The following is a 12,422-nucleotide window of genomic DNA, read 5'->3' as shown; positions in this document are numbered from 1 at the left end:
TCCAGATAACGTAACAGCGGTGCTCAATTCCGTGCATGCCGGGGCTCAACACAGTCGAGGCATCCGGCCCGAAGCGCGTCGACGTTCAAATCCGACCTAAATTTCACAGGTGTAACAAAATATATTACGCATGATTACATTCCTTATGTTTTCGCCTATATTTCAATCGCAGCTTGTGACGCGAGGGAAGGTTTTTACGCCAGCTAATCTAGCGCCACGTAGTTTTTATAGTTATATTAATTATATTAATTAGCATTAGCGCGCGTGGATTTCGAGCGGAAATTGACCCGAAGAACCGGAGCATCGATTTTCACAGTCGGCGGACTAATTTTTAGAAGCGTCACGCCGCCGTGGCCTTTGGATGTTATTCCCGCTATTACGGCCAATGTGTGTGCGACCTGGTGGCCGGCCTCGCATAGCCTGCAGTGTATTATGGAATTGAGAAAGTCTATCGCACGGTGTCCTTCGTTTATCATAGAGAACCTTACGTGGCACATTTGTAAATACACGCTGCTAACACGCACGTGTAAACACAATCCCGAAACGCACACACAGGCTTGTTTGTACACGTTTCTTCTTTACAGATATGCAATAATTCATTCGGCGAAAGTTCGAGCTCCGTTTCCGTCGCGTATAAACAACGAGAATAAAAAGTATTAGAGACTCCCCGCGGATTATTTTCAGGGAAATTTTCCAACCCCATGTTCATCCAGCTTTCGTTATGACCACCGTATTACTCGTATACGTGATTAGGTTTTCAAGTGTAAATTTTAAATTGATTTTCGTGCTACTTTTTTTGTTTGTTTGTTAATAAAAGCAACTTTGCTTCGACTGAATTTCAATGTATAGAGGTAAAAACTTTTTCTGAATAGCTTGTATAATTATATACGATCAATCGTTACATCCAAGTTTGCAATGATAATAATAAACTGCTCGTTGTACTTTGAAAAAATTTTGAAAGTCTAATACCTTCGAAACGCAAGACTAGCCTTCGGTGACGTCCTGTCATATTACCCAATGAAAAAAGAAATATTGCAAACAGTCGTTCTCAACTCTGATATTTTTCTTAAGATTCAGAATTATGTAACGCATCAATTCTCTAGATCTTTCAGTTTTTGCAAATGATCTTACGGCCGTCGATAACCCCTTGATGCAGAAATAGCTCTAAATTATTCTTTTTTCTGTAATGCCCAGCTACAAGAAAACGTTGAAGCTTATAAATTCGTTAAATTATTTCTCAATTGCACGCGTGCAGCTCGCTATATCGTAGGATTGAAGTACATAATCATTATTGTTATTCTACCCACATACAGCAAATATATAGAATACCTGAATGTGCGAATCGGCGATTCATTATATTATTATAAGTATACGTGCCACCAAAAACGAGGAAAAAAATTCACATCAACTGCATTTAATTTATTCAGCCACACCTCATTTAAATTGACTAAATTAACATTCGGATCAACTGATTTTTGATCTTATCGAACAAGTTTTCTGTCCGATCAGCAAGTTTAGTACCATGTTTTTACCCGTATACATATCGTATGTCAGCGAATTTCACGTACAATACATACATATTTACAGAACTCGCCTAGATTCTGACACGTTCGATATCCCTAGGAATTTTACAACCCACGGTGTTGGATGAGCACCGTTTGCATCGCCGGCCGTCCGGCGCAGACTCTTTTTTGTTTTCTACTCGGCCCTAAGCGCTTGGCCGGTAGTGAAAACGGTGCTCATCCAACACCGTGGGTCGTAAAATTTCTAGGGATATCGAACGTTTCAGAATCTGTCTAATTTTCTGCACATAGCTCGGAAGTAGATATAATAAATAATAAATGCACAAATTCGGAAGCACGGTTAACGATTTCATTAGAAGAACAAATCCGTGACGGTATCTGCACGATGCTGTGTACGGGGCAGAGGGGGGAGGATGGGGATGGGGATGGGAGAAGGGTTGAGATGGATACCTACTCCGGTGACACGCGGTCGTCGAAAGGCTGATCGGGTTGGCGGGGAGGGGGGAGGATAGCGAGCCCCCGGGGAAGGCAACTGGGCGACTTCTGGTTGCCCGACCTCAGTCGGTGCTCCGATCATCGCCAGTAAACTCGTTGAAGTCGTAGTCGGAGGTTTCGTCGACGAGTGAAAACGAGACGCGTTGTGGAACGCGTAGCTTGTAACTAACGGTTTTACGTATTACATACAACCGCCAGCTGTGCCCGTGTCGTGTGAAACGGATCTAGTCGAAAATCGCGATATCTTGTGCTAATGGGCTGTATATATATTGTAACTATGCGTGTATGCGAGGTCAACAAACGAGCGGTATAGAATCGCGATCACATATTGTTATGTGTGTATAGCGTTTGACGCGCGAAACAGCGCGGTTTGAATTGCGGGGATTTGTGTCTGTAACTACAGCGGACAGTTTCACTGTACTCTACGAAGTACCGTAACCCTGATACGAGACGTACATTTTTATGCATGTATGTATATATTTATAAATTGAGACCCATCGACAGTCGCTGAGCATATAATTAATAATACAGCGGTGCGTTTTAACGTGACGACGAGTTACGGACTGTTGTTAACAACGCGCGAATGTCTCTATTGACGAAGCTCTCGTCGCTCGTTTCTATCGGGGATTGACGAGTGAATAAATTAGTGAATTCTTGCTAAAAAAGAAAGTTTTAAAAGCCAAGAGGCCACGGATGTGGAGCGTGGAATTCCAACGTTCGTTGTGTATTCTTATCAGCCGATCGCTGGGCAACACAGTTTCAAGAGGAGGAAATAGACGAAGTCAGCGCGAATTTTACGTCATATATTGTCGGGTCTTGATCGACCGATGATACCGAGCACCTCCGATTCTGAGCAACGGGATCGGTCATCAACTGTGCAACTGTACCTACTTTACGCAATAGATTCCTCCTACCGTCCGGTCCCGAAGAAAGTGCGCCGTTCGGTCATAAGTATTAGCGACTCTCGAATAGCGAGCGGAAACTCGAGGCATTCCAACGACGGTTAAACGAAGAGTTTCATATCGGATTTGCCGACGGCTAACCAAGCGAAGCGATCGGATCAATCCGGATCCTCGGCGACGAGGGGAGTTTCACTTTTGATCCGGTGAACGTACAGAGCGAAGATCTTATCCTCTTTCCCCGCCGCCTCTCACAGACACGGACAGCCTGAAGAGAGTGTAAAACGAAACGGGGAATCTCTCTACAGCGGTATTAAAAACGACAATGACGATGATCTTCTCCGTCGGATACGGCGGCAAAGCGATGCTGTTGCGTGCGAGGTGATAGTCGATTATGGAGAGGATGAGAGAGAGGCCGCGAACCCGAAGTGTCAGCGAGCTACTCGACCGGAGTGCTAAGCTTATCGAAGACGAGGATCCTGACGGAAGTGACTTCAGACGCCGGAAGCGATCCGGTACATGGCCGTGAGTCTCACAACCGTATATTATCCTTGTACCTTACTTCACGCGTTGGAGAATTTAAGGACTGCGATTTGCTGACGTGACAAGCCTTTTACTCTTTCGGATCGGTTTATCTCCCACTCAGTGTCAGGATTGAATTAACGGTATACACCTACTCCTGCGTGACTTTCTTCGAACATTGAGAAATTTTCACTTGGTCTTGATTGTAGTAAAGAAGGTCATTATTAGAAAGTCGAGGTTTTGTTTTTATTCGAGTTTTATACGCTCATGCAAAATCATTGTTCGATATTTATTTTTTCTTCATCTAAATCCATCACACCAAAAAGTATCTCACCGGTATTGCAGAGTATAGGAATCCAATGAAAAGCGAACAAGGAAGATGAAGAAAACAATTATAGGAGCGAAGTTTCGAAGCTCGTTGTAGACGAACAATATCGTGGGTGTAAGACGAAACCCTGCTGAGTCCGTGTTTCCTGGAAGTACACCAAAGAGCGGAGAATCCGTACAGTACTTGAATTCATTTGTAGATTAAGACAGCTTGACGTCTCCGGTCTATTTCACTTGGTCATACGACTGTAACGTACTAAATATAGTCTGTTCGAAAGTTTGTTCTAAAACAGTTTCGTTTCGGTCGAGAAATGTATTATTCTCTAAAGAACGTTGTGAAAATATTAACAAAAAGGTGAAACTGTTCGAACAACATTGCTGTGTGCAGTTTCAAAAAGTTGTTCCATTTAAAATTTGTGCGCGAAATACCGTGAAACGCGAAGAAAGAGTTATTCATTCTTATCGCTATCGAGGTCGTAAGAATTTAGATAAAATTTCCTTCCCATGGTCGATGCCTTATAGTGTACTCTCAAGATTTGCGAATGATAATTATCAGAGCCGTCGTATGTATGAAAGTTCTATACCACTGTTAAGAGTATATTATAGAAAGCCATTTGCTGGCTGCCGAGAAGTGCATTATAGCTGTAATGGACCAGCCTGTGTTTTCCATGTGAAATTGCCTGGTTACTTAATTCTGTTTCCGGTAGCGGTGTTTTGCACGGCTACCGCGATTCTCGTTATCGTTTTTCGGCATCCGTAGTTATCTGCCGATACTCCGTGAGCCAGAAGGCTTGAGGATTTTTTTTACCGGCGCTAAAATTGTTGATGGATAATTGGAATAATTTAAATAATACAATTTTGTACTAATATCAAATTGTTCGTACGAATTAATATGAAATTCATATACCGTAAACAATGATCGATGGAAGTGCGTTCGCGATAAACTGGAACATTCGTAATTTGCGCGGCAAATCCGGCAGATGGCGGGTCAAGCAGCAGCGGCTGGACGCGCATGCCTCAAACCTCTTCCATGCTACCAAAGCTCTCAACTCCACTTCTGTGACTCGAATTCCGGCGGCGAATATAAACCCTCGCTGAGAGCCAACCTCGTGACTCTCTCTTTTGACTATATTTCGCCTATACTCACAAAATTAGTTCATAAAATCTCGAAACTTGTTTGGATTTCCGTTGAAAGAATTCAAACTAGGAACATTTCTGCATCTTATAATATCACAAAATTGCACGTTTGCAGCAATTATTGTATGACGATTGTACTAATTTCGTGCTCCTGTAGTTATCGACTCGCAAACATTCGATTCCTTTTTACAAACATTTGATTCTGGATTCTGCTGATTGTGAGTAGTGGATCGTTAGTTTGGAAATTTTTTTTGTTTTTTTTTGATCCCATACTTTGGACCTGGCGATAAATCACTGTCAAATTGATTTATCCTGTCGGGTGAATTTGAATTGACGAATGGCAAGCTCGACGTCTACACAATATGATACCAGGCAGGCGTTAACCACTCTACATATACATATATACATGTATATAATACATTATACATGCTCACATCTCCTCGCGCTGCTGGTTGCTTATTAATGCGTGGAATATTCCCGCTCCAAAATATCGAGTCCATACCATTAAGGCACGCGATGCTCCTGTCCTGACAATGACCTTAGGTACTTTCCATTGCGGATATCCGTCCGCCTGATGATTGGTCAACGATTATAACAGAGCGGCTTATTCTTTACTTCGGTTCCGTGCTAAATGTAACCTATTCCAGGCGTAACTTGCCGTACGAACTGTGCATGGATGCACTGAAACACGAGAAGACTATGTAAATCATACGGGGTCAGATTCTACTTCGATATCAAGAATAGAGCAAACGTTTTTGATCTATATTCCTTTGGCTGCAATCTTTGCCTGTGGTTTTATAATAATTTTATTGACCTCTAACCGATTATTGACTTTAGGGGGGAAACCGGTTTATGAGGTCGAAACTTTGCTGTTTTTCATGATTTTTTTTTAACCAGGAAGGAATAATCACAAATTGTTTAAACTTGGAGGATATTTTATTTATGTTTTCAAGTACACTTTAAAATTTTTTCAAACGATTTCCGCCGGAAATAGTGGAGTTACCGCGTGCAGTCCATTGGCGATTGCCATCCGAGCATTTGGCTGGCGTGCATCCCTGACGTCGCAGTTTTTATCTGTAATCATCAGGATTTTTTTTTTTCATTAAAAACATATTTTCTAAGAATATGAACCTAATTTTTATCAAACAAATTGAAAATTGCATGTTTTTGAGGTGTTTGAACACAATGTCATGTTTTTATACTATATTTTTTCATCTTTCTTGCATAAAAACATATATTTTTAATAACAATATAATCCCCGTATTTGGTTCATGTTACGTGGAATTGAATAAAGAATATCTACACCAAATTTCAGAACGATTGACCAATAACTTTTTGAGCTAGAATGTACGCTGGTCGAAAAAAAGTCGTTTCGAGAAAAACGCGTTTGAAATAAAATGTAGCGAAAAGGAGAAATTCAAGGCAGTAATTAATTATAAAAAATGCTCACCGGTTAATCAGCTATTCCAGCACCATATAGCAATCCCTCTTCTTGCTCATATGCGTCATTCTATTATTCAATAGTACAGCGGTATTGAGGCAGGTAGCTAGAAAAGAAGGGTCTGGGCGACCGCTCCGTTATAATTACCGTGCGCTTCTTCACAGAACCGACGGGCGGTCACTTAAGTGCTCATTGCATTCGAACTAATGGGAATTTTGCTTTGAAATTTTGACCACATATTCTTGAATAGTTGTACTAACGATTCATGCAATAAAAAAAGAAGATTTTTCGATCGGTCTAAACTGGTTTCCCCCCTTAACGGAACCTTATGAAAACCGGGTCAATAAATCATCGCATAATGTCCGAATGGAATCAGGCGAATATTGAAAATGGGACCTCTGAAATTTCAACAATCCGACCAGCTCTCTGTGACTTCTTAGTGATTCGATATTACCGTCATTATATTGTGTAGCGTATAAGTGTAGTGATTCGTTGATGGTTGTGCCGAAATAGTAACTTGCTGTAAAACTGATTTACGTGGCGAATCCACGTGGCTGATTTTGCAGTCTTGATTACTTTGCATTAGATTTTATATTCACCACCTACGTAATTTCATCGCGCAAACGTGAGGAGATACAGTCAAGTAGAAGGCCTGGTGATTCAGTCGCGTGTTAATACCGTAGAATCTCTACCACTTGTCATGCTACAGTTGCAATAAATAATCGAAAAAAGCTGCGAAGTTATGTTTGCAGCTTATTGTTAAACCGATAGTCGCATGACGCTGATGGATAAACGTAAACCAATAGTTCGTTGACAAGCGATATAATAATTATTGCTCGGAAAGTTTTTCTTTCACTGGTTGACAAGACATTTGAAAAAATTTTTAGTCAACGATTAAACTTAATTAGACTGTTAAAACACAGCATAATTGTCATTAGTGACCGACAATTCTCAAACTCGTATCAACGAATCCGGTATGGTCTAGTAAATATATATTTATTTCCATTGTTTATGTACAATAATTATATCCATTTTGGACTCTGCAAATTGCCTAACAATGGAAAAAGATTCTGTGATACTACATACACACACATGTGTCAAATGAAAAGCTACTTTACAAGATAAAACAATACAAAGAAATGAATAGAGATCACGTTGTCTGACGATTTATTCTTCGGAGTAGGATTTTCGCCGTCCATATACAGATTTCCGTGCTGCATCGATCAATTAGGCCGTTTACTTGCCTCTCGCTCGAACCCATCTTTCTCAGACATCGCATGGACTCGGCAAATTCATCAGTGTAGATGACCTCGCCGACGTCACATGAACCGCGGAATTCTTCTGGTATCGCACTCTCTTTATCCCCTCCTGCGTCCTGATGTTCTGGATACGCTACACTGCAATTTCGTATATATATATATATACGATGTCCGGGTTTGTCAGCACTATCACGATGATGTCCGGCCTCTTATGGTACAGTTCCGGATCTGTCTGCACTTTTACGCCCGCCGATATCTTCACTCGTCGATTTTTCCAGCTGTACTCTGCGAGGATCGTCGCTTTACCGAATTTTAACTGCATTCCGGAGCCACTGTCGCCTAAAGCACCGCTCTGATAGTAAATCGTCGAGCTTGATATCTGAGAGCGCCGGCAAACTGATTTTTTTTTTTTCGCTCTCCCGCTCCACTATTCTCGCGTAGTGCATCGAGCTGTCCATGAACGCATGAGTTTCTCTTGCTGCGCTTTTTACACCTCTCTCACCGATCTTTTTGCGTAAGCGCTCACCGTCTCATCGTCCTCTTTTACTGGTATTTCAACCCTATATTTTTCCAGTACGCTCTCCCCGTCAATGATCGGGCTTCTCCACCCTTTCTTCGCGAGTTTCTGGAATCGCTCTCTGACGTTACCCATATCCGGGTGATGCTGGAGGTAGATGTTCTTCCTCACGTACTGAATTTCTGTTTGGTCTCTTATTGATCTCAGGCCCATTCCCCCCGTTTTTTTTTTGAGCTTTTTAATCGCACATACGATTTTTTTTCTCTCGATTTCCGCGGGCTCCAGTTGTTGCGAATAATCATGCGCATCTGTGTGCTCCTGCATTCGTTCTAGCCACGCGTTGAAATTCGGTGAAATCTCGTTTCCGCGAAGTGGCGCATACGCCCCCTTAAAGTAGTTTTCCGTGACCGTCGCATCAGGGAAGAAAGGGCGCGCTTTGCTCCGAAAGATCGTCTCACTCGACGGTTTATTCCAAACTCTCGCCTCAGTCCAAGTGCCTCGGCTTTCGCAAGTTGCACCTCCTCCTTACACCGAAGAGATTTTAGTCTCTCTTCACTAGCGCGTATAAGCTGAGACGGCGTCATTTTTAAGCCCTTGATCTCCTGGGCTTGTCTTTTTAAATTTTTTTGTGAAGCGCGTGTTATTTGTCCCGTATTCGCGCAGCTGTTTCGCACGTTCGATTTTCCTCTGTAGGGTATCGATTTTCTTCCGGGTATACACATAGAACGGCTTCGTATCGGTGCGCTTATCAGTCTCTTGCGCCAAGAGCCTGCAGGCCGTATAGGTATATAGCGTTCTTGCTAAATATATGTTTCTTCTCCGGCCTCACACGCGAGTTTTCGATCTCTTCGTTCTTGCTTTGTAGCAGGGTATTTACTTGCCTCGACAGTTCCGGCCTTATATAATTCGCGATTCTCTTAATTCTCTGTTTACACTTCAATGCGCGCATACACATTGAGTTATATTTACCTCTCAGGGTTGATGCCACTTCTACTCGCTGTTCGCCTTCTCGTTGTCGTGCTTCTGCGATGATATTTTCGCGTTCTTCTGCCTGCCTCTCGCGAATACATTGCCGGTCTTGAGGTTGTTCTTGTTGTTGGTGTTGCTGTTGTTGCAAACTAATTTGAAATTTTTATATTTATGATGCAACCGCTGTAGATTCTCAATTCTTTGTTAGTTGATACGAGTAACTACCAGCGCAAAATGTACAAAAAAAAAGAAAAAAGAGAAAACACCATCGGGTCACGTTCTCGTGTAATTGAAAAATTCAAAGTCGAAGGTCACGCTGTTCGTTTAGTTAATTTTCAAAATGTATACATTACGCCCCGTATCCATCGTAATGTCCGGTATGGTCTAGTGGCTAGGATACCTGGCTCTCACCCAGGAGGCTCGGGTTCGATTCCCGGTACCGGAAATTTTTTTTTCTTAATTCTGTCTTTGCACTTATTATTAAAATTATTGCTCGATTTTGATCCCTCGTTATTTTTACCTCAAAGATTTTGTTCTGGCTCCACATCGATTTAGACAAAAACGAGTACCCGAGAAATCAAAGTATAACGCGATGCCACTCTTTCTCTGACCATGCAGAACCCTTGCCAATTCACACATGTGTTCCGTGCGAACCTTAGACGGTGATCTATTTTTGTTTCGCTTCAGTTACAATTTTAACACCCAGCAATTACCTACAAACGGTAAACACTTGTCGATCATAAAATGTCAAGTCTTTAGCGACAATGTTTGTAAAAGTCGTGTAAAAATTATCTACACATTTGTTTCTCTATCTCCATTGTAGTTGGTTGATCAATTTCCATAAGGGAACTTCCTCCCGCGTTCCTTGTAACGGCCCCTTGAATTGATCCCAAGATAATTGAGGAACATGCGCAGACGTTACGGTGCGTCGGAACGCAAACCGCCTCGAAGTATCCGTGATGCGCCAGAAGCGTCGCGTCTCTAACGGCGAAACGACGGTGTCGTCGAAAAGTGATGTACAGAGCTGATTGTGCAGGTGAACCTGTAGTGTGATACTTGGGAGGTGCTACAAGTGTCGTACTCCGTTCCGATAGTCAACCTGTTTCGTCGCGCGCACGACGTGCCTGTAATCAATGGATTCGTTGTCCAGGTGTACCAGTCTCGTCGATGACGCAGAGATGGAGTTAAGGTAGGAGACAACCTGCAAACTCTGTCGCGTCGTCTGCTCCGGCAGTGAGTAAAATTGAATCTCTCCTTTTCGTTGGGTATTTGGCCCCTCTGACCCGCAACTAGACCGGCTACTTTGTCTAAGAACAGGACCAACTCTCTCTATCTCTCGGACGATGATACAGGTTGGGAAAATTTATTTTTAACTCTGCCGAGTTGACTGGATCTGCCAAGTTCCCCGACTTCTCCAAACCGAGTGACTTACTTGAGAGGTTATTACGAAGGCTCGGAAAATTTAACTCTCATGTAGTTAGAACCACCGAGCCACACAGCGAGACTTCGGGTCACCTGGATCCTGCATTAAGGAGAAAGGTATTCCCGAAATTTCGAGGCAATTTACACGCCGGCATGTGCGTTGTTTTTATTGGACGCCGCTCTCTTTAAACACCGAAGACTGGTGAAGGCGCGTACGTTACAGCTTCCACATACCTGCGCCAATTTCCACGGTATAAGTTTATATTATACTCGTTAACAAACACTTGCAACTAACTACACAACTGCAGCAATATTTTTCTCCAAGCTTCGTGACTTCAGACGTCTCTGAGTAACTTGACGTCAATTTGAGTGGCTCGAAATTACTTCGTATACGGTCTCGAGTGACTTGACCCCACTTCAACTCACTTGAATTATTACTTAATCACGGACTTGAGAGATAAACTTGAAAGACCTGTTCGAATAGTATCATCGATTACACTTCGTGTAAAATTATTCGAATTCTTTTTGTGAACTGTTTTTCAAGGTGTATGTCAAACATCGGACATTAATCATTTAGTAACTATTGCAAGAAGCTACCAATCGCCTCAATTAAAGTTAATTGTTGTAGAGATTAAATGCATCTGGGTACAAACGAAACCATGTAATTTAGGGGTTGCGATAAATTCCGAAGCACTAGCATTATTTTGAACTATGCTGCGGTTAATGACGCGAGCTAGATTTCTCACTCTGCGTTACATGTGTACGAATTCCTCGTTACTGTGATTAGAAAGTACGATAACTAGAGCCCTTCGCTTTCGGCAAAGGATAATTGGTGATGATCGATTGGCAAACAAGAGAATGAATTGATTCAGTGCAAAATGTGGTAAAACAGTGAGAGTGAATTCCTTGCTTGCTTTCTTCACTTCCACTTGCTTACGTCGGGATATTTCGATCAAGTATAAAAAATACTCACTTGCCTAGTTATATGACTTCCGCTTTTATCCAATTTATTCGACGATTATTATTGCATCGACTTTTACACAGCGCATATGTTTACTGGTGGTTTTCAACGTCGGCGAGTATCATATCTACGTCATTAGTTCGTGATAATCAAGCACTAAAAGGTCGTGGTTTTTTTCTTAACTGCACAATATTTCACTCATTGAAAATGCTGACAGTTAGTTTTGTTTGTTTCGTGTTCTACCCTCTTGGCACATACATATATTATTCAGCGATAGAACGATATCTTCAGCGTGCCATTGAATTTGACGCAGCACGCAGTTGGTCGCGGTTATCTTTAACGTCTACACGTCCGTTGGGTTACTCGGATTGCAGAACGTATTTGTTGTACGTTTTTGCAAGATGATCGTTGCTACTCGTGTTTAAAAAATTTGCCAGACTGCACAATTAAAGCTTCAAATAAAAACTCGTGTCTTAAGCAGCAGTTTTTCCGGAAGTTGGACTCACTGCGCAAATTTTTTCTACATTGTTCCACTTCGCAAAGAACATTGTCATTCTCAACGTATATACATATAAAAGGTAAATACGGACATTGTTGCGCAAAAATTGAATATTTTCTTATGATAAATCATCTTATATATTTTTCCTAGTCATGCACGGGCACCAAATCGATCTGCAACTGATCCACGAGTTGTAATTATATGAACTGCAGACGAATATCTCAATCCGAATCTTATAATCCATTCGATATTACCGGCGACTGTTTGACGCTGTAGAACGTCTCATAACTTACTGATAATTAATATCGCATCGTCCGAAGCTCGAACAGCGTGATAAGCGTGATGTTTCTTGTAGCTTACAAGATTACTTCATTATACAAGCTACGCGTCAAATGCTTCATTACTTTTCGCAATGCGTTTTACGTCGCACCTGCGGTCGATACGCCGGCTG

The 12,422-nt window shown here is 41.9% G+C and overlaps 1 protein-coding gene and 1 non-coding gene across 11 annotated transcripts in view; both read left to right on the top strand.

The window, feature by feature from the left end:
• LOC124296701 (NAD kinase-like) overlaps positions 1-12,422 on the top strand; it is a 39,274-nt gene that overhangs the window by 11,449 nt on the left and 15,403 nt on the right. Inside the window, exon 1 of one of the 10 annotated variants that reach the window (XM_046746966.1) lies at positions 2,084-3,442. The exons of 6 other annotated variants lie outside the window; for them this stretch is intronic. In XM_046746966.1, the coding sequence (XP_046602922.1) occupies positions 3,312-3,442 (131 nt within the window). In that variant the 5' untranslated portion in view covers positions 2,084-3,311. Of the gene's footprint in view, positions 1-2,083; positions 3,443-10,084; positions 10,323-11,912; positions 12,051-12,422 lie in introns of those variants that run through there. 3 more of the 10 variants (XM_046746977.1, XM_046746980.1, XM_046746979.1) reach the window with 3 other exon arrangements.
• Positions 9,463-9,534, top strand: Trnae-cuc (transfer RNA glutamic acid (anticodon CUC)). Its single transcript has one exon. It is a non-coding gene; the product is annotated as a tRNA-Glu (tRNA).

This window comes from Neodiprion virginianus, chromosome 1, assembly GCF_021901495.1.
Source record: "Neodiprion virginianus isolate iyNeoVirg1 chromosome 1, iyNeoVirg1.1, whole genome shotgun sequence".
NCBI classification, from domain to species: domain Eukaryota; kingdom Metazoa; phylum Arthropoda; class Insecta; order Hymenoptera; family Diprionidae; genus Neodiprion; species Neodiprion virginianus.
This window is presented reverse-complemented; position numbering and strand designations above follow the sequence as displayed.